Source organism: Tamandua tetradactyla, chromosome 16, assembly GCF_023851605.1.
Source record: "Tamandua tetradactyla isolate mTamTet1 chromosome 16, mTamTet1.pri, whole genome shotgun sequence".
In the NCBI taxonomy this organism is placed as follows: Eukaryota; Metazoa; Chordata; class Mammalia; order Pilosa; family Myrmecophagidae; genus Tamandua; species Tamandua tetradactyla.
In genome coordinates, this window is record NC_135342.1 from 84,182,256 (window position 1) to 84,203,730 (window position 21,475).

The following is a 21,475-nucleotide window of genomic DNA, read 5'->3' on the forward strand; positions in this document are numbered from 1 at the left end:
TATTCTATATTCTTTTGGGTATTTTGGGGGTGTCCCTATACTCACATGGAGGTCTGCAATTGTCAAGCAAGTGGGTGACCCTTCCCCTCATCAAGGGAGCAGGCCACCCCTGGACTTGCAGATTTATCTTTCTCGAGACAGTCTGCTGTAGCTAGCCATATTGGAAATAATGGTCAGAAAACTGCAGCAGCAGCACTTCTGTTATCTTTGTTAAATTTCATGCACTCTATTCCTCTAGACGTTTTTGGAGCATCTCCACACTCATGCAGAGATCTGCAAGAAATCAGGCAAGTGGACAACCCCTCCCCACATCAAGGAAGCAGTCCATCCCGGGATTACCCCCACGGATTCCCCACCCCTGCTCATGCTTTGGTCTGTTGTATCATGCCAGCTGTGCCAATTGTTCTGCTTAACGCGAAGGGCTGTGTTGCACCTAACCTTGGAGACAACCATATCTACTAAACAGAGACAGCCTCCACAGAGCTGCAAGGGGCACAACAGACCAGAGAACGACTTGGACAGGTCCAGGAAGTAAGATAGTAAGGATTTTTTTGGAGGTTATTTGGGGCCCTCATCCTCGATGATGGGAGAAGAGACAGCAGTTCCTTGCCATAATAGTCTGCATTGATCAAAAAAGGTACAGAGCCAAGAGAGTGCTTGCACTTTATTGCCAACAAAATTAACTGTTTCTTAATGTTAATCTCTCTGAGCACACTTTCCCATGGAGTTTAACCTTGGGAAGAGACTGAAGGCACAGAGCTGAGAGAGCATGTGCAGGAATGCACATAATTGCTAACAAAGTTGGAGGAGTTGGAAGATATTGAAAAATGCAAAAACATTGTTACAACCCTGGGCCACCTTTCAAGTCAGCCAGGTTTGGTGTTCTCAGGGGCACCTAGCTGCCTGAAGGGGGAAGGGGAGAAGGCAGGTGGGGAAAGTTGCACCTAGCCTTGGAGACAATCATGCCTGTCAAGCAGAGAAGGAAATGGCCTTTGAGGGAGCCTGGCCAACAAGTCATCAGAACCAGGGGAAAGTTCTTCCCCCTGCAGTGTCCCTCAGCACTTAGAGATGAGAGGCAATGACCAGGTAACTGACACAGCTGAACTTCTCCCCCTGCCTCCCCACCCCCAGGTTCACTTATGGGTTCTGGGCACCAGTAGCCTGTATAAGCTGTTCCTCATTCCATGGGAATCTAAGTCTCTGAGGTCATGGAATGCGAAGGCTGGGGGTAGGGGGTGGGGGTGGCATGGCTGAAGAGCTTAACCTGGGGGATGCTGTACTGGAAAGGGTGTGGCCAGGGGCCCTAGGCTCTGAACCAAGGTGACCTGGGGCAGGGCTTAGAGGCTCTAGGTTCTGAGGACTATTGCAACATTGAGAACTGTTAGAGATGCGCTGGCAGTATGTGGTTTAGGGGTTCTGGGGATGGAGGACAGAGACTGAGCTCCGAGAGAGAACAAGGTGCAGAGACAGAAGGTAAAGCAGGAGGCAAGAGGCATTAGGAGGGTCCATGGTAGCAGAGTGTCCATCAGGAGAGGCTGTACTTCCCAGGGCACCAGGGGGGTTCTTTGCTTGAGCTAACTCTCAAAGCCTAGCTTTCTCTCTCTGGTCCAAGAATCACTTCTCTAATATTTTAACTAAATTGCCTCTAGACTTAGGTCCTTTCAAGAGTTGAATTCCTGTGGAAAACTGGGCCGAGAGAGTGAGTTCTCTGTGCTTGTCATGACTCCTCAGTCATCACTGATTGTGTATGTGTGAGTGAGTGTGGCATATGGTTTGGACTACAGCCCTTTTTAGAGGCAAAATTTATTAGCACAAATGGCAAAAACCAAACACAAATAGAAAACACCAAAAGGGTTAGGGTTTGTGTGAGAAAGGAAACCTCAACATGGCAATCCTTTGATCACTTAAGGAACCTTCTTTGATTTTCTATTTCATCCCTTGTCATGGAGGCAGAATTTGTGTACCTAGTTATTTCTACTCTCTTTATAGTCTAGAGTGTAAGGGGTCAGAAGTCTTGCTCAGAAGCTACTCAGGGCTGGGATGGTGGAGGTGTGGGGTGACACATTTCATCCTCTTATGGCTGTTGAAATGTGATTTACTGCTAGACTCCCCCACTCTCCCTGCAGACATAGGGCTTCACCCCTGAGTGTGTCCTCTGGTGTCTGGTGAGGTGTGAGTTATCACTAAAGCCTCGCTCACACTCCCTGCAGACATAGGGCTTCTCCCCTGAGTGTGTCCTCTGGTGGGTGGTGAGGGCTGACTTAACAGTAAAGCCTTGTCCACACTCCCTGCAGACATAGGGCTTCTCCCCTGTGTGTGTCCTCTGGTGGGTGGTGAGGGTTGACTTCTGACTAAAGCCTCGCCCACACTCCCTGCAGACATAGGGCTTCTCCCCTGTGTGTGTCCTCTGGTGGGTGGTGAGGGCTGACTTAACAGTAAAGCCTCGTCCACACTCCCTGCAGACATAGGGCTTCTCCCCTGTGTGTGTCCTCTGGTGTCTGGTGAGGGCTGACTTCTCACTAAAGCCTCGCCCACACTCCCTGCAGACATAGGGCTTCTCCCCTGTGTGTGTCCTCTGGTGGGTGGTGAGGGTTGACTTCTGACTAAAGCCTCGCCCACACTCCCTGCAGACATAGGGCTTCTCCCCTGTGTGTGTCCTCTGGTGTCTGGTGAGGTGTGAGTTAACACTAAAGCCTCGCCCACACTCCCTGCAGACATAAGGCTTATCACCTGAGTGTGTCCTCTGGTGGGTGGTGAGGGCTGACTTAACACTTAAAGCCTGCTCATACTCTGCACACTTGATTCTTGCAGTTTTTAAGATTCCTACTCCCACGAATAATGTCCCTGTTTTTTCAGGATTCATTTTCTGGTCTTGGCTGGGCTCTATCTCCATTGTTTTCTCACCCTCCCTAGAGCTTCTCATTTGTCCTTTGCGTGGGCTGGAGTAGGCCCCTGAAATCCCTGCCTGCCTTATGCTTTCAAACAAGGGTTTGGATGTTTTCTCTGTCTCTTGACTTTCCGCTTTGTTGTTCCAGCTGCATTGATCAGAACACTGCTGGTGCTGATGTGTCTGCTCTCCTGGCCTGTGGTCCTGTGGCTGGAGGTGCTTTCTTGCATAAGTTGCTGGGAAGATCTGAGAGGAGTGATTGCGTTGTACATGCTGGCTGAGGAATTTTTCAGTGGAGAAGGCCAGAAGGCAGGAGGGACACGGATAGATCTCTGGCTTTACTTTTGCTGAAAGAGAAAGTTATTAGTCAGGGTATATATGAATAAGGGCACCTGGGATGTCTGCCTTGTCTTGGGTAAGATCTACCCACTAACCACCTTTGATGATTAGCAATACAAGCTTTGTCTCCCACAGAGTCTTCCTTTATAGTTCCATTATTCTATTCCAATTTTATTCGTTACACCTTCTTCAGCAATCCAGAAAACCCCATCAAGGAACTTTTCTGCATATCAGCTAGACTAGAGACCTTCAGTAGCATCACAGGCTGCTTCACTGCCTACACTGCTGTGAGCCTTTCCCCAGATACTATATGTCTTCTAAGCCACATCACTCGCCATGATAGTGTCTGCATCTTTTTATTCTATTGAAAAGTGACATTCTTGATGACCTGGGGAAATTCCTTAGTGACTTTGACTATGAAGAGAAGGGAGCCACTGAGTTAGGATCCACTTAGCCTGGAGTCCCCAGATGTCAAGGCAATGTGGAACAGTGGTTAAAGAACATTTGTGAGTAATATGCACTTGAGTCTTCCCATTCAAAATCACATATTTGAGAGCCACTGTGTGCCAGGTCCTTGATCAGGAAGTGGGAGCCAGACAGAGTTGGCTAAAGGCCTCTGGCACCTGCTGCCCCTAGTTTGTGACATGGTTCTCTCCTGGTTTCCCACAAATCAGAGAATGAAAATATATGTTTCCATGGTCTCAGGCCTCACACCTTGTCCTCATACATGATTTCCTTCATTCACTCCTAACCTAGTATAATATCCCCAATCAGACTTCGCATCCCTCTCGACTCCCACCTTAGCCTCCACCTCTGAGTGGCTCCCATTGCAGTCTGTCTTATAATATTAAGCAAGTTGTTGCAGCCCAGCTGAAACTCACACTGGTCTCCAACTCTCTTGGAATCACCCCCAGTTTCTTAGTTTGATGCATAGGCCCTCCACTTGCAGGCTTCTGTGCACTTTTCTGACCTTAGTTCCTATACTCTCTGCTTCCTTCACCAGACTTATTCCATGTGTTCTCTTCATCCCACAGATATTTGCTGATCTCAGTCCACTTTCTTGTAAGACTCTGCTCAAATGTATCTCCCAGAAAGAGATCTTCCCTGAGTGTCCTCTGCAGCACCCATCCCCTCACTCTAACCCCTGGGCCCTTTCCTTGGATTGCTGCTCTTCAGACACTAACAGCCGAAGATATATATACTCAGGCGTATGCATATGCCTGGATGTGTGAGTGTAACATCCATATATATTATCTGTTTCCTTCATTTGTGTCAGCTGATTGAGAGCAGGTACACTGATGTTCTGGTTCAGTCTTAATTTCTAGTTCCTGAACACTATCTGGCATGAAGTGAGAATTTACATCGTAATTAATTAACACAATGAATAAATGAATAAAAATGTACTCAAATTAATTAGAAGTGTGGGGAAATTAAGAGACAGCCAAAAGAACCAGAAGAAACCTGCCTTGAGGAGAGCTGGTAGGCGCCTGAGAACTTGTGTTTGCCTCTAGACCCTTCAGCACTAATTCTGTTATATATTTTGTGTACAAAGGATTAACAAAATCAGAAAAAAATAAAAATTGTCCCAATGAGTCAAAGCCAAATATAGTGAATTCTTAATTTTTGAAGCATCTGACTTGAAATTTTAGTGACTTTAGACTCTCCTTAAAAATTGGACTGCAAAAATTTACAAGACAGAGGATTCTTTCTCTAAAAAGATTTTTAGAGAAAGATGATGGTGCCCACCTTTCCCTGCTGTGAACTCTTTCTTCCACTTGCTGCCCCACTTGATGCCGAGCTCCTGGCCATACTCATCCCCATACCAGACCAGCAGTTCACAGCCAGGCTGGATGGTCCGGCATGTCCTGTAGAAGATCTGCCTGTGGTACTGAAAGGCCACCAGATTCTGCTCCTCATCGTCCCGGGCACAGTTCACATACCTGAGGTGACGCAGAGCCAGGGTAAGCAAACAATGGGCAATGTGTTTCGATGTTCTTTAAGATCTGTGCCTGCTCCCACTGATATTCAAGGCCCTCCCACTCTGTCACTGCCCCTCCTGCCCCCACTGTTCCTCAGGGAACGTTCTGTTCACAGCCTGGTTCCTTTCACGACTTATGTGAATTCCCACCTCTCAACCCTACTCATTCTGCCCAGGATGGTCTTCTCCCTCAGCCTGATTCCAGACAGCCACAAAATAGTGATCTCCAGCACCCCCACACTCTAAATTAATTTGTTTAATACTGCAGAACTTGGTATTTGATCAGGTATTCTGCTTCTAAGTTACTACACATCATTTAATTCTCATCCCAAATTTATCTTCTTTTGAGGGGCTTTTCTCTAATCTCCCCATTTTACCTAAGGTATCTCACCTGCCTCCTCCAGGTTCCTAGAGGAACCTGGTGGTTTCTTTGTCTTAGCATGATAACATAGAATGATAACAGTTCATTCACATTTTATATACCCTGATAAAATGAGAGACCCTCGAGGAGAGGGGCTGGGTCATGCCACACACGTACCCATGAGCATACCGTGACACACTCTTGTGCAGCCTTCAGCACCTAGTTTTAATTTCACAGGGGCCAAAAAGATTTTGTCTAGTGCAGAGCTTTATGGATAGATGACATCTACTATATATTTTTATCTTATTGTTTCTAAGTGTCTCAAGATATGAAAGAGTGTCAAATGGAGAAAAAAAAATAACCAAGGATTTAAAAGCTACTGAGGGAGGCATGCTGAGTAGGAAAGGGACCTGGGCTTGTGAGATATGAATTTCCTTCTGGAAACCCAATAATCTATTGTCCTTACCTCATCCAGTTGGACCAAGATTCATCCTTTCCATCCACATACTCATAGCAGTTTCTTCCCTTAGTGATCTGAATTTTAGAAAAATAAGTTAAAGGGATTTTTGTGTAATGATCAGAATTACTTTACCACCACCCTGTAAGGATTCATCAGTTTGTTACCACATGGCATGCTCCTTTTCACCATCTACACATCTGCATCAACTTGTCAGAGTAGACACTTCTACTGCCATTTCTTGGTATCAGTACCACTCAGCTCCCACAGACCCCCTGATCCTTAGAGAGGAGTTCCACGTTCATGCAAAGACCACTCAGTCATCCCCATGCATATAGGAGGCAATGACCCACCAGAGGCGGGGAAGGGATGTGGGAACCCAGAGGACAAGGGGAGGGGCAGGTGCTTCTCACCAGCCAGGAGTATCCGCTGTTAGCTGCCTCTTCATCTTCTGTTACATGGCCCTCATATGGGCCAAAGTGCAGACCCAAAGGCAGATTGGACACCTCGTTCCACACTCCAAGCCCTGCTTCTGGGATGCCCGAAGGTCCAATCCTCAGTCCAGGAGGCAGAGTGAGGGCCGAGCGATTGGGGTGCCCCTTGTCCACTACATTGTCCTTTACAAATGTTGGGGGCCCATGAACAGGACAGTTGTCAATGAAAAAATTTTGACATTTTTCGCAGTCTGGAGGAGGAATTGGGATTGGGATTAGGGGAAGGGCAGGATATGTGTATATTCCTGGACGTAAAGAACAGGGAGCAGGTAGAGCCCAGGAGCTTACATTATTAAGCCTCAGTCCTATATTCCAAGTCACTAGAGGGAATAATTGGGAACTAAATGATGAGAGGAAATTATTGTTCCAGAATATAAGTGTTCTCTGTGAGTAGAGCAGGGGCTCACTTACAGAGGTAGTCATCATCTTGGGGCTCGCTGACCTCCTCATACGCAAGGCCCTTTCTTTCTCTCAGGCTGTACATCTTCACTTCAATCTCCTTTCTTCTGGGCTCTAAGGAGAGCAGGTGAGTGAGTTTGGTGCTAGTCCCTGTTTTATCAGAAAATGTGAAATCTCCTGCCACTAAATCATCACTTCTCCTATGTATTCTGTCCCACCCCCACCCCGCCCCCAAAACTGTTGGTTTGGAGACTAAGATACCACAACCACACTGACTACTGATGACTAATCCAATTTTAGATTCTGGCTCCTCTCATTATCAGGTTTAATTTACCAACCTTCTTACTTAAAAAAGTTTTCCATCCACACATTTATTCACTCAGAAAACTTTCCTTGCCTGCATATTATGTGTTGGGCATTGAGTGAAGGCTGGGCATACAACACTGAAGAAGGTAAGGTCCTGAACACCACAGGTGGATTTATTGGACACCTTGCAGTTGTCAGGTCTTTTATATTCAATTTAATGTTCTCAAGCAATATTTAAGCTCTGTGTCTTTATCTCTATTTTACAGATTAGGAATCTGGAGCCGACAATGTAGATCTTCCCCACGTCCCAACTTTTTTATATAGACTGTAACCTAAGCATGTTACCTTGAAGTTAATGTGCTTGCTATTCAACACTTCTGGGCTGAGCTTGGTCCAGCTTAACCCAGGCCTGTCCAAAGTCCGTCCCACAAGCCCAGACCATACTTATGGACCTTTCTAGAAGAGTTCAAGGAACTAGTTCCCATAATAGTTTCTCTTACTCAATTTTCGTCTAGGATGCTGTCCAAAGACTCTTGCTTCTCCAGTAGGGGACACCAGCTTCTGGAACTGCTCTGAGACAGTTGTGTTTGGTGAATTTGCCATTCCTGATAATTCCTTCAAAATAGATTCATTACTTGTGAGTACCCTGGACACTCCCTTTAATATGAGAGTCACATATTAAAAGACAACAAGCATTTCCTTAGTGCTTTAAAAAGGGCTGTGCCATACTCAATACATGACCTTAACTGGTACTTTAAGAGCCCTTGGAGGTACCTGGAGAAAATGAGGACCAGCAGGAAGAGGAAGAGCTAAGAGGTAGCGAGTCCAGAACTAGAACCTATGTTTTCAGGCCCTTTCTTTTCAATTTCTCTCAAATGTCTCCCTCTAAGTGTGAATAAGGTAGAGAGAAGGTTTGGGAAGAGCAACTAGAGAACCAACAAGGTCTACAAAAGAAGGGAGTAAGTGCTAGAGAAAGAAAGAGAGGAAAAGGACATTTGATGAGAGAAAATGTAGAAAAGTACAGAGGGGACAAAACACATCTGGAAAATGAGGGCGATGAAGAAATGAAATTGGGAACAAAACAAAGAAATGGCTGGCAGAAATTTATCTGTACAACAAAGAAAGCATTGCAAAATGTTGCAAATTGGCATATCCTGGAAAGAATGTTTGACTTCGGAATTACATTTGCTGGTTCTTGGTAAGGGTGTACATTAGCTTATTCTCTTGATGTTCCCTCAGTTTCCTTATCTATAAATGGGCACATGTCCTAATTCATAAGGTCATACTGAAAGTTAGATGTAAAAATGCTCACAAGAGTTGTGTGAGCTATTGGATAAAGTATACATATGAGTTATTAATAATTTTTCTCATAGTCCTGCTATAAAATCACCTCCTCAACCATGTCTATAGTTGAAATCCAATTTATAGATATGATCTTCAGCATTCCTTAACTTTTTCACTCCTAATTTAATCTGTAAATACAGAAGCATTCAGAAAATATTCAGGGGGCTTTCAAGTGCCCTGAACTAGGCCTGGGACTTCTGAGATGAATCTGACATAGTCTAGGCTCTCAAAGGGTTCACAACGCAGAGGGCAGGCAGGCTAAGCAAATGATTCCAAAAAATATGATAAAAATCAGAACCCAGAGGAAAGAACTTTGCTTCCTCCTACAGCAATGAACATTTGGAATCAATTCTAGAAGGATGTTTCCACTGAATAACGTGTGGCCATTATGAAGCCCTTAAGTCATTTTCCTGTTTCTCAAACCTGAAGCTCCTCGGGAATGGGGGCTCTTTCCTCTTATGAGAGTGGGAGCCCCAGACAGTGAGGGCCGTCTGTCCTTCTACATTTGGGAACATCTACCATACAAATGTCGTTTTTATTTGCACATAATGGAATGACAAAGGAACCCTATCAAGTGTCTTAGAACATCTCTCACTTTAGCATGGCAGAGAAGAGCTGAGGTTTGAATCAGCTGCACATGTAGAGGAGACAGCCTGAACTTTATAAAACCACATAATGAGCAAGTAAGTGGTTTCGGAAGAGACTTTGTGTTAGTCTCACCAGTGATACTCGGATCTCAGGCATATAGTTGAACATTTCTGTACCTCAGTTTCTTCATCTATAAAGTGGTGACAGTTTATAGTACCTATTTCCTAGAGTTGGTTTGTAAGGTTTTTCATATGAATGCTTAAAGTAAAGCCCAAAATAGTGTAAAAATAAAACAAGTGGTAGCTGTTATTGTTGCTGATTTGTACATTGTGTTAAAATGGTAAGCAGTTCCCAGGATAGTCTGCATATTCTCCTACTCTTATTTGTCTTTGGACCCTTGAGGAAGGTTTTATTGACAATAGGATTTTGGGGAAACTTACCTTCTGGTGTTTCATCTGTTCTACTCTGAAGGTCACACAAAGATGTTTGACTAAAAGATGATGAGAAACTTGGTTGTTAAATGTTTCTGGACTCTGGAGATACTCACGTGGGAACATAGAACTTTGAACTAAAAAGTATCCAAGCATTACTCGAGGGTTATTTTAAAATGATTTCTGCAGTATTATTAATTAAGGCCTATACTTCTACTGGAGCATCAAGTAGTTATTTTCTTAAAATGTTAAAAAAAATATATACGAAACCTGATCTTTGCTTCATCTTGAATTCATAAGGTCAACATTACATTTATTAAAAAAAAAGTAAATTGGGTTGGGAAATTTCTGAGTCCTGATGAAGATGTGTGATAAGCCAGGAAGAATGTATTTCCCTATGAAGACTCTCTTTTTCATGACCAACCAACACTAGACTTTCAGACCTCTTTTCAGAGCCAAAGGAACTTGAAATCTATAGATGGGGGGTCATAGACCAGCTCCAAGTTAATTTATTCAGTTTAGGCAGACTAACTCCGTCTTCATCTAAGCCTCCTGTCTGAGCAGCTGGAAGGAACTGAGCTTCTTATTTTATAAAGATTGGACATAGTTTTATCTACCATATGCTGGTAGATAAAAGAACAGGTTTGATTTGGGGAGAGAGGATTGTGTGCTGTGATTAAATAGATGTAAATAAATTATGTATTTTTACATAATATGTTAACCACTTCTTTAAGACATTTCATCTAAGACATTGAATTATTATGAAATTGGTATTAGAAAGCTTTTTGCTAGGTTTACAGTTTAACTGGCTTTAAGGCTTACTTAACTGCTTTTTGAGTAATTAACAATGTTTAGCAAAAACAATCTCCTTTTTGTTAAAAAAAAAAAGAGAAATTTTAAGCAGATAGAAGAGGATGGAGAATGATACTGCAAAAACCTATTCACCCCCTCTCATGCACTCAGACCTCAACATTCTGCCACAGCTGCCTCAGACAATAAATGAAAAACTAACCAAGTCACAGCTAAACCCCTTGTTGGCCCTTCGTCCTTCTCTAGTCATGACAGCTATTCCAAATTTGGTATTTCTTATCCACGTTCAGATTTCATATATTTTGCATTCATTAGTGTATCTACAAATAATATGTTATTATTTTTCACATTTGGAAACTTGATATGAATGGTCTCTTACTGTATGTAACCTTTGCAAACTTGTAAGTGTTTGTTGAATACTTAGGTGTTTGAGCCAGCACCCTCTCCCTCTGCTTTTTCCCGAAAATTGGCTGACACTTCCAAACTCTTCTGGCCCCTCACCTTGCTGCCTGGGTGTCCACTCTTCATCGGAATCTTCGGCATCATCCACCTGTGGTTTGATGGTCTGCCGGCGGTGACACATAAAAGCTGGGCGAGGGGCTCTGAGACCTGGAAAGGAGGAAACGCGAAGGGTGGTGGTGATGCAGAGCGCCACAAAGCCTGAAGGGCCCAGTCAGATGGGCTGCAAGAGTCAGACAAGTTCGCATTCAGCCCTGCACTGGTGCAAAAAAGCAAACTTTCCCTGCAGATTTTTCTCCACAGGGAAGGGAACTGTGGGCAGCTGCGGGCACCTAAGAGAGCCAGACTGCTGCAGGGTCAGAGGGCGGCTGGATCGGCAGCTCTGGGGTCAGCAGCTCTGGGGTCAGCTTCCCCTTACCTAAGGTAGTCAGCACATCATAGTTCCTTTTCACGTTCCTGTAGCGGAGCTTCTCCCAGTCCCCCATCTCTGCCCACTCTTCCTTGGAGAAGTACGCAGAGATGTCTCGGAATGCATCCTTGGCCTAGAGAAGGTAACAGATGCCACTGGGACTCCTTAGCACAGCTGCCTTCCCACCTTGGGCAGCCTGTGAAATGGGGATTCGGGCCTTCCCTACACCCCAGATTTCCTCTTAGTAGCTGGGGGAGCACAGCATAGTCTCCTGCTTTCCCTGGGTTTGCAGAAGGTGTGCCAGGTGTGATGCTGGCCTCAGGGCAGGTGAGTGGCTGGCCTTGGCAGGTGTGACAGTGGCCTTGGCACTCGGCTCCCAGTCAGCGACCAGGGGTGGGTGCCGGGGCTCTGCCCTCCCCGCGCCAGCCCGGCCCACGACTCTCACCCCGGGCTTCCGCCCTGCTCTGCCTGCAGCCTCCTCGCGGCTCTGCTGCGGGTCGGAGCTCATGCTGCGGGGGCTCCCGGGGCCCCCAGCCCCCAGCCCCGGGGCCAAGGCGCCTGCGGAGAAGAGAAGGAGCTGTGGGCGATGAGCGGGCGGGGCGTCCCCTGTCAGAGGGGTCCACCTGCCGGGGCCAGGGTCCTGCCGCAGCGAGGGGAAGCCGGCATTCCTCATGGGAGGGCGGGGGTCCCCAGCCGAGGGTCTCTAGCCCGGGGTCCCCAGCCCAGGGTTCCCAGCCCGGGGTCCCCAGCCGGGGGGTCTCTAGCCCGGGGTCCCCAGCCGAGGGTCTCTAGCCCGGGGTCCCCAGCCGGGGGGTCTCTAGCCCGGGGTCCCCAGCCGGGGGTCTCTAGTCCGGGGTCCCCAGCCCAGGGTTCCCAGCCCAGGGGTCTCTAATCCGGGGTCCCCAGCCGAGGGTCTCTAGCCCGGGGTCCCCAGCCGGGGGGTCTCTAGCCCGGGGTCCCCAGCCGGGGGTCTCTAGTCCGGGGTCCCCAGCCCAGGGTTCCCAGCCCAGGGGTCTCTAATCCGGGGTCCCAGCCGAAGGTCTCTAGCCCGGGGTCCCCAGCCCAGGGTTCCCAGCCCGGGGTCCCCAGCCGGGGGTCTCTAGCCCGGGGCTCTGGGGAACTTGGGGCGAGGCGGCCTGAGGGGACTGATGGGTCTTCCGGGACCAGGGGACGCGGCCCCCCTCGGGCTCCTCAGGCTGAGGAGATTGGGGGTCTCACGGGCTGAAGGACTGCCGGGTCTTCTGGGCTGAGACGAATTTGGATCCCTCAGAGGTAGGTGTTTTGGGGTCTCACAGGTGAGGGGATTTGGGGTCTCTCATTAAAGGCGTTTGGGGTTCCTGACACTGAGGTTTTTTGGGGTCCCTGAGGGAGAGAGGTTTGGGGGGGGATGTCAATCAGGTGGAGGAGGTTTTGTTTCTCGGAGGCGGGGAAATGGAGGTCTCTGTGGCCGAGATTTAGGGTTTGTCCAGCTGAGGGGATCTGGGGACTCCTGGCCTGAGGGGCTTGCAGTTCGCAGGCTGGGGTGTTCGGTGGTCTTTGAGGCTGGGGAAGTCGGGGCCGCTGGGCGCGAGGATCAGGGTTTCTCAGGCAGAGGCGATCTGAGGCTGAGGGATTTGGAGCCTCTCAGGGGCAGGGGCTCTGGGGTCTCCTAGCTGCAATTTGACGCTTTGGCCTGAGGGCTTATACAGGTTTCGCGAGGTCTGAAAGGCCGGGAGTTCTGTCGGAGTCTCCGGCTGGTCTTCTGAGCAGCCCCGAGCTTCCCGCGCTCAGGTGCCGACAGGTGGCGGAGGGTGAAAACCGAACTGTGGTGGGATTGTCAAACACAAGCACCAATCAGAACCGCGAGCAGAACGGCCAGGCCAATCGGTGGTCAGGAGTGGCTCAAGGGGCGGAGCATGGGCGGGCCCACGCCTGTCAGTCATGGGCTCCGTGGTAGAGGCAGTGCCAGTCTTCCCGCCCCTGAGGTAGGCTCCGCCCTGCTCCTCGCGGAAGGGCCCCTCGGGAAGCCGCCAATGCGCAGGCGCCCTGTCGCGGCTGTGCTGGGGGCCGGGCCGCGCGCGTGTGGTCCGAGCTGGCGCCTCTCGCGTACCTCGGCTTCCGCGGGCTCCCCGCGGGATCCTGTGGGCGCCCCAGATCCATCAGGTTCGAGTTCGTAAGATACTCAAGATACTGAAAGAGAAAATGGCCACCAAGAACTCCCTATGGAGCTAAGCTGTCTTTCAGACATGAGGGCGAGTTGAACACGTTCACGGCTGAGTAGAAGCCGAGCGTCTGTACGGGAGACAGCACAGCGAGGTCTGAAAGGGTGCAGAATTGAAGGGTGTTAGCCAGGGCAACTGAAAGGATAAAAAGAGAGAAAAGAAAATGGATCTGATGAATAAAGAGAGGAAAAGATAGTTGAAGTAAGAAAGGCCTTTTCAGTAATAACTTTGTTAATGGATTAAAATCTTCAATCAAAAGAGACAGGTTGGCAGAATGGATTAAAAAATAAGGTCTACCTCTATGCTATTTACAAGATACTCATTTTAGACCCAAAGGTAAAAATAGGTTGAAAGTGAAAGGATAGAAAAAGATATTCGGTGCAAGCAGTAACCAGAAAAAAGCTGGGGCACCTATACTAATATCAGACAAAATAGACTTTAAATGAAAAATGTTACAAGAGATAAAGGGCACTGTACATTAATAAAATGGATGATGCACCAAGAAGAAATCATAGTTATAAATATTTATGCTCCCAATCAAGGTGCCCCAAATATAAAACCTTGCAACCAAAGCACAAGCAACAAAAGAAAAAATAGGTAAATGGGAACTGTACCTCAAAAGACTTTGTCCAAAAGGTGAAGAGGCATCCAACTCAATGAGAGAAAATATTTGGAAATCACATATTGGACAAAGGTCTGATATTCTGCATATATAGAGAAATCATACAGCTCAACAAGAAAAGTACAAACAACCCAACTATAAAATGGGCTAAAGATATGAATAGGCATTTTTCTGAAGAGCAAATACAGATGACTCAAAAGCACATGAAGAGATGCTCGTTTTCATTAGCTATAATGGAAATGCAGATCAAAACTACAATGAGATACCACCTCAAATCTATAAGAATGGCTGTTTTAAACAGTCAATTACAAATGTTGGCGGGGATGTGGAGAAGTTGGGACACTTATACACACTGCTGGTGGAAATGTATAATGGTACAGCTACTACTATGGAAGACAGTTTGGTGGTTCCTTAGGAAATGAAATATTGAGTTGCCCTATAACCCAACTATAGCACTACTTGGTATACACCCAGAAGAGCTGAAAGCAGTGACACAGATATTGCACACTAATATTCACAGTAGTATTATTCACAATTTCCAAAAGATGGAAACAGTCCAAACACCCATCAATAGATGAGTGGATTAACAAGATCTGGTATATACGATGGAATATTATGCAGCAGTAGGGATAAGGTGAGGATTGGGGTCAGAGTCAGGGTTAGGGTTACAGTTTTAAGGCATAAAAATGTCCAGACTAAGGCATCCAGAGAAATACACCTTGACCCTGAAGAAATGCCAGTGCTGTCTGGGCTGCTCTGTCGGGTGGGAAGGCCCATGGCAGTGCCTGCTGGCCCTTCTCTCCTGGTTTGGTTTCAAAAGGGCTCTCAGCTCCAGCGGAGCCGTCTGGTTTCTCCTGGGCAGTTCCTTTCTTAGCCTCTCTGGGTTCTCCATGTGCTGTCTTAAAGGACTCCAGCAAGCTGATTAAGACCCACCTTGAGTGGGCAGGTTCACATCTCCATGGAAACAACCTAAGCAGAAGGTTCCACCCAAATAGTTCTGCAAGATTGGATTCAGAGAGCATGGGTTTTCTGCAGAGCACAACCCTTTCAGACCAGAAGCTCCTCTCTGCCTGGCCGCCTTGGCTACGGGCGAGCGCTCCTGTGTGTGCTGTGGGCATCGAGCCCCTGTGCGCCTCTTGGTTTGCTGAAGCTCTGTCACTAGGCAGACGTGGCAGCATGGGGTCATCTCTTCCTTTCCTGAGCTCAGCCCCACTCTCCAGAGGAGACTATTTTCAATGGTTTTAATTCTTCCTTGTGTATCTCAGTGTTTTGATAGTTTTCATTTTAAAATTTTGTATTTCTCAGTTTGTAAACAATGTATAGATGTTTTGTGTTTTGAAAGAGGAGCAGTTGTGATTCCACACACTGTCTGCCGCCTCCCAGTCTTAATCTTTTACCAAAATAATGACATCATGGTTTTTGTTAAGCTAATTTACTGTTTAAATAATTTTATGTATGTAAATAATATTTATTGCTGTTTTGTGGTTATTTACATTATTTTTCTGTTTTCAGCAATTGCTTTCACATGTCACTTTATTTTCATTAGACCCACTATTTATCACCCTTAGCATTTCAAAATAATTGTGAACTTACTCCCATTGCTTCCTTTCACTGTGTCAAATTCAAGCCCTAATCGATTACATCCAATTCTTACAGCTGGGACAGTCGCTTCTGCAGCGCCTCCGCCCCCACCCCCACCCAGCCCCAGGCCTAGTTCCCCGGCTGGAGCTGCAGCCCTGGTGCCCCAGTCTTCCTCCTTTGCGTCTTCATTTCCTCTGCCTGGACTGTGTGACTTCTTGGCGCAGTCCTCGGTCTCTTCAGTTTTAATTCTTCTTTCCTTGTTGAACTTTCGTGACTTTCTCATAAGTTCTGACGAGCTGTAGAGCTGGCTGTGAGCGTGGATGCCTAACTGCTCTTGCTCCATCCTCACTCATTCTGATTATTTAACTGTTAGAAAGCCAGGAAATAAAAAAGCAAACGCTTACCTTTCTCTTAGAATTTTAAAAGGTTTCTTTCATTGTGTGCTGCTGATGTCTGTGTCTACATGAGTGATTTCTGTTTTCTTTTCATGTGGACTTAGTGTCTTCTGTTTGCACAAACATTTCTGAAATAGGACAACACCAAGGGGAGCTGGACCAGTGGACCCCTTGTCCTCACGCATCTTCCCATGACACTGGTCATGAGTCTGCAGCCTTAGCTCACGTGTCTGACAAGTGGGTTGTCTTCCAGGTGGTGTTTAGACCAAGACGTGGTGCTGCTTCCTGAGGGTGGGGGTTGCGGTTTGAGGCAGGACTGGGAGAGCTGCCCTATGGCCCTGGGTCGGCCTTGCGTCCTCGCCCCCAATCCCATCACAGAGACTCAGCAGGCAGGTGGTGCGATGGGCGGGCAGCCGGCAGGAGGCGTGGAATTGCCCTGTACGTTCAGTCTGGAAACCGCGCATGAGCCCACACAATTGCCAAGTCTGGACCACACGTGCTGTGCCCCACGCAGGCTGACACCCACGGAGATGCGAGTCCTGGCTCCGCCTTGAACAGTGACCTGTAGGGCCTCAGCAGTGGTGATGCTGGGGCCACGTTAATACCAGGCAGCTTGTGTGCACCTGCTCAAAGCAGGATTTGAGACACGAACAACCTCACTTTTTTCGAGGGGAGCCACAGGGTCCACAGACCAGACTCTCCAATGGCGTTCTTCTAGGTACTGGCCTAGACTGCAGCAGTTTGAAGATTCAAGTCCGGCATTGGCCCCTCTCCAGAGCTCACCAGAATCTCTGTGTTTCCAACAACACGACACATCGTTTAACGTCTCCTCCAGAGACAGTGAACACCAGAAGGGCAGGTATCAGGATGCTTTGCCTCAGTTCTGCACACACAAGTGTTCTGAAAAGGCTCAGAGACTGGAGTTGACAGAACGACGCTCTGACTTGGGCACTTGTTCTGTGTTAGTCACATGTCCTGAAATTAATACTGAAGGAAACCACTTGTGAGGGAAGTGTTTGTGGAGCTCTGAAGGTGTCAGTGACATTCAGGGATTTCTGGGTGTTAGCTGGGCTTCCTGAGCCAGCCTCAGGGGGATGAAATAAAAGCCATCAGCAGTCACCCACCCAAAATTTTCAGTGAACACCCGAATGGGGAGGTCGAGGAAGGGAGAAAATAGCAACACGTTGGATCCCAACTGTTTAAATTTGTGATGACTTAGACTCATTGTTTTCAGGTTAAAAAGCTTTTAAAACAGACTTTAATCCATAGCAATGACAGTGAATTATCATAAGTAGACAAGTATATCAAGTATATTTTTATCTGAAGATATTAGGGGCCATTTCATGATTTCAAAGATTTCCATTTTATTAAAATTATTTCCAGGCTTCATATCGAACTTAATGAAGTATTTTTGTTGTTTAAATGATCACATCTATTATTGTGAGTATCCTTTTTAGTTATTTTAATAGCCAATTCACATTTTTCAGTATTGTAAGTGGAAATTTTTCAATGCAATAACGCCATTTTCTCGATTCCTCCTGTGAGGTTTCAATCACAGTAGAATTAGTTCTTCAAGGAATAAATCTTTGACTTGGAGACATTTGAGTCTATTTTGAAAATACGAAAAATTGTGAACAATTTTCCCCTTCTTCTTTAAGGATTTGTCTGTTGTCTATGATTGGTATATTTTAATCAGGAATCACACATTTCCACATAATTCTGTTCAATCTGAATACAATATTTTCTAATTTGATATAATGTCTTAGACTTAAAATTCATACTTCTCCTAGAGGGGGCATGAATCATCACTCCCTGGACTGTTCATGAGTTTCTAGTCCTGATAACTAAATATTATTATTATTATTATAAATAACTGTATTAATTTAAGATTGAAAATATAAAAAAAAGTTATAAAAGAAAGTTAGCCTTCCCTGGCATAAAAACACCATATTTAATGCTGCTTGAATTATGTTGGGGCTCTACAAATATTAGTAGCATTCGGTCACAGGGATCATCACGCCCAGTCTTGCCTCCAGGCAGTCTCAGTCTTAAAATCCCTTTGGTGTCTAGACACATGACTGTAGCGGTGCAGCTGAGTGTTGAGCGGCTGCCGCTCCCTGTACAGCCCCATTTTTGAGCTCCCTAAGTGGCAAATTAAAGCATCTAAGCCATAGCTGCCCATGGGAAGGTCCTTCAGAAGCAATTCTGGCTGTAGATAAAGGCCCCTCCAGATGAAATTCCTGGTTCCCAGCAGGAAACACCCTTAGCGAGGGACATAAAGTCTTCTCTGGATCTGAGGATATGACACCAGGCTATTTGGGACATTTCTCAAAAGTTCTAGGCAATCCTATTAGGTCTAGTAGATCAATTCCATTTTCCATGCCCAGTGAAGATGCCTTTTAGTGTAAACTTATTGAGACATAGTCACACACTACACAGTCCACCCAAAGTACAGAATCAGTGGTTCACCGTATCATCAGATAGCTGTGCATTCGTCACCATGACCACATTTGCATGACTCCCAAAGACAATACCAAGATAAAAGAAAACCCCCAAACATCCCATACCCTTTAGCATTGCAATCTACCTGATTTTAAGATTTAAGATAGAAATAAGTTAACTAAGACAGTATAGTATTGACAGAGATAGATAGAAAGAGATCAGTCGAACAGAATGAAATATCCAGAAGTAGATTTATACAAACACAGACAACTGACCTTTCTTTCACAATATAGTTATACAATCATTATCAAAGATTGTAGCTAGTAGATTACAGTTCAACAACTTCAGGCATTTCCTTCTGCTGTAGTCACAGCCATTTGTTAAACCCTAACTTCTAGTTACCCCTCCTCCCTCCCATTTGACCTTTCCTTCAATCTTCAGGGATGTCTGGGCAATGACCATTTTAACTTCTCCATCCTGGAAAGGGTGTGACCCTCTGGGGTAGAGGGATGAAACTGGTGGATGTTCTTGGAGAGACGGTGCTTCTGGGTTTCAGGGTGTATCTGGCCAAGGATCAGCCTGGAGGCTTTCAGTTTCTGAAAAAAATAAGCTAAGAAAAGTTCTTTTAGATTTAGTGCCAGGGCACTCCTTAAGTTGTCAGGAAGACTCTTGGTTGGGGTTGGCCTCTGTGGGAGTATGTAATATCCAGCTGAAGCTTACATAAGAGTAACCTCCAGAATGACCTTTCCACCGTATTTGAAATCTCTTAGCCACTGAAACTTTATTTTTGTTCCCTTTCTTTTTCCCTTTCTGGTCAAGAAGACATTCTCAATCCCTTGATGCCAGGGCCTGGCTCATCCCGGAATTTCTGTCCCAGGTTGCCAGGGAGAATTACACCCCTGGTAGGGCCTGGCTCATCCCGGAATTTCTGGCCCAGGTTGCCAGGGAGAATTACACCCCTGGGAGTCTGAGCAACAGAAGAGGTTCTCTGGGGTGACTCAGGCATCATTGCATGCAAGCTTAGCTTCACTGTTGCAGAAATAAGTTTCTAAGGGTATGCCTCAAGACTGAGGGCTTGGCTTCTTAAATTGTGAGTCACTAATGCCTTAGAGAATATCAGGAATTCCCCAGGTGGGGAAGTTCAATAATTCCAATTTCCCTTCAATCTCTCATGGTGACTTTGCAGATACATGTTTATTTTCTGCTCAAAATACTCGAGAATATATCCATTAACCTGTACAGAATAACAAGATCTTATTCCTTATTCTAGGTGCCATGTAATTAGATTCTTTAAATAAACTGATCAGACAGTTTAAATGAGATAATGTGTTATAAAAAATTTAAATTTTGGACCAAATAAACATCTCTTCCTTTGGTTTTATGAGAAGCTGAAATTTTAACATGCAGAAAATATCATCCTTTACCCTATAGTCTGATTTACCTTATCCCTAACCAGATCTGCTTCGTTCATATCTCTAACTGTATCTGATCTCTTTCTTAGCTTCTTTAACAGTTGTCATATGTGGTAATGCTGACTTTCAGAGCTGCAGATTTCTAGCTGAGTCTCAGGTGTCACACAAATACCCAATGTTCCAGGGAAGGACCAAACTATACCTGAAGAACACAGCATCTTAGAATTTAGAAACAACAGTTAACACCCAGGAGTAGATGTGACTGATGTAAGAGCCTACCATCTAGGAATCTTTACAATGAGCCTTATTTGAACATTCTTCATCACTTAACGATCTATTCCACAATATCCGCCCACTCTCTATCCCCTGATAACCTATGCACTTGAATTCTCAGAACTTTCTCATTATAGTTAGCTTATATTAGTGAAATCATACATTATTTGTCCTTTTGTTTTTGGTTTATTTCATTCAAGATAATGTCCTCAAGGTCCATTCACCTAATTGCATGCCACATGACTTCATTCCTTCCTACAGCCGTTCAATATTCCATCACATGTATACACCATGTTTCACCCTTCCACTCCTCAGTCGATGTACCCTTAGGCCACCTCCATCCACAGTGAATCGTGAATAATACTGTCATAAATGCCAGTGTGCAAATGTCCATTCATGTTCCAAGCTTTTAGCTCTTCCAAGTATATACCTAATAACGGGATTGCAGGATCCTACGACAGCCCTAAACTTAATCTCCTGTGGAGCCACCATGCTGCCCTCTAGAGAGGTTGCGCCTCTCTACTTCTCTACCAACAGTGAATAGGGACATCTCTTTCCACATTTTCTCTGTCATTTGTAGCTTCTTTTTATTTTGAAATAGTTTTTTCTACTATCTATCCTAAGTTAACATCAATGGCTCCCAATATAATCAGATGGTTATGCATTATTACCACACATTCCCATGTCTTCCACAAAGAAAGAAGAAGAGGAGAAGAGATGAAAAGAAGAAAAAAAGAAAAACAGAACACCAGCAGGAATCCCAACCCCTTCTGTATGACCTAGGGTTCTCCAGAGACACAGAATCAGGAGGAAATATCTGTAGACATAAAACTCATAAAAGTGTCTTATGTAACTGTGGGAACGTAGAGTCCGAGGTCTGGAAGGCAGGTTACAAGCTGGTGACTCCAATGAAGAATCTGGACAAGCTCCACAGGAGAGGCTTGCTGGCTGAAGCAAGAAGAATGACTGTCTCTTCTGAATCTTGCTTAAAAGGCTTCCAGTGATTAGAGTAAGTGTCACTCATTGCAGAACACTCCCCTTAGCTGATTACAAATGGAATCAGCTGTGGATGCCGCAGACGTGGTCGTGATTTAATTCTGACATGTCCTCATAGCAAGACAGGCCAGCGCTTGCCCAGCCAGACAACGGGCACCACCACCTGGCCACGTTGACACATGAATCTGACCATGACACCCTCCATTATGTCCCCCTCTTATTGACATTTAGTTTGGAATGATGTCTGTGTTACACTTAATAGTGTAAGAAACACTACAGTGTAGTGAAAGA

At 45.8% G+C, this 21,475-nt stretch overlaps 1 protein-coding gene and 1 long non-coding RNA gene across 2 annotated transcripts; one reads left to right on the plus strand and one right to left on the minus strand.

The window, feature by feature from the left end:
- Positions 1–706: 706 nt before the first annotated feature.
- Positions 707–13,034, minus strand: PRDM7 (PR/SET domain 7). Its single transcript, XM_077133351.1, has 11 exons — positions 12,949–13,034; positions 11,708–11,820; positions 11,272–11,395; positions 10,896–11,003; positions 9,594–9,643; positions 7,722–7,836; positions 6,928–7,029; positions 6,436–6,707; positions 6,032–6,099; positions 4,973–5,166; positions 707–3,234 (listed from the first exon to the last, which is right to left on the minus strand). Exons 2-11 carry the CDS (start codon positions 11,768–11,770, stop codon positions 2,102–2,104), a joined length of 2,229 nt encoding a protein of 742 aa, XP_076989466.1. The 5' UTR covers positions 11,771–11,820; positions 12,949–13,034; the 3' UTR covers positions 707–2,101.
- LOC143659939 (uncharacterized) lies at positions 5,019–7,522 on the plus strand. The gene is made up of 3 exons (XR_013163813.1): positions 5,019–5,187; positions 6,992–7,042; positions 7,488–7,522. It is a non-coding gene; the product is annotated as an uncharacterized LOC143659939 (long non-coding RNA).
- Positions 13,035–21,475: the final 8,441 nt, after the last annotated feature.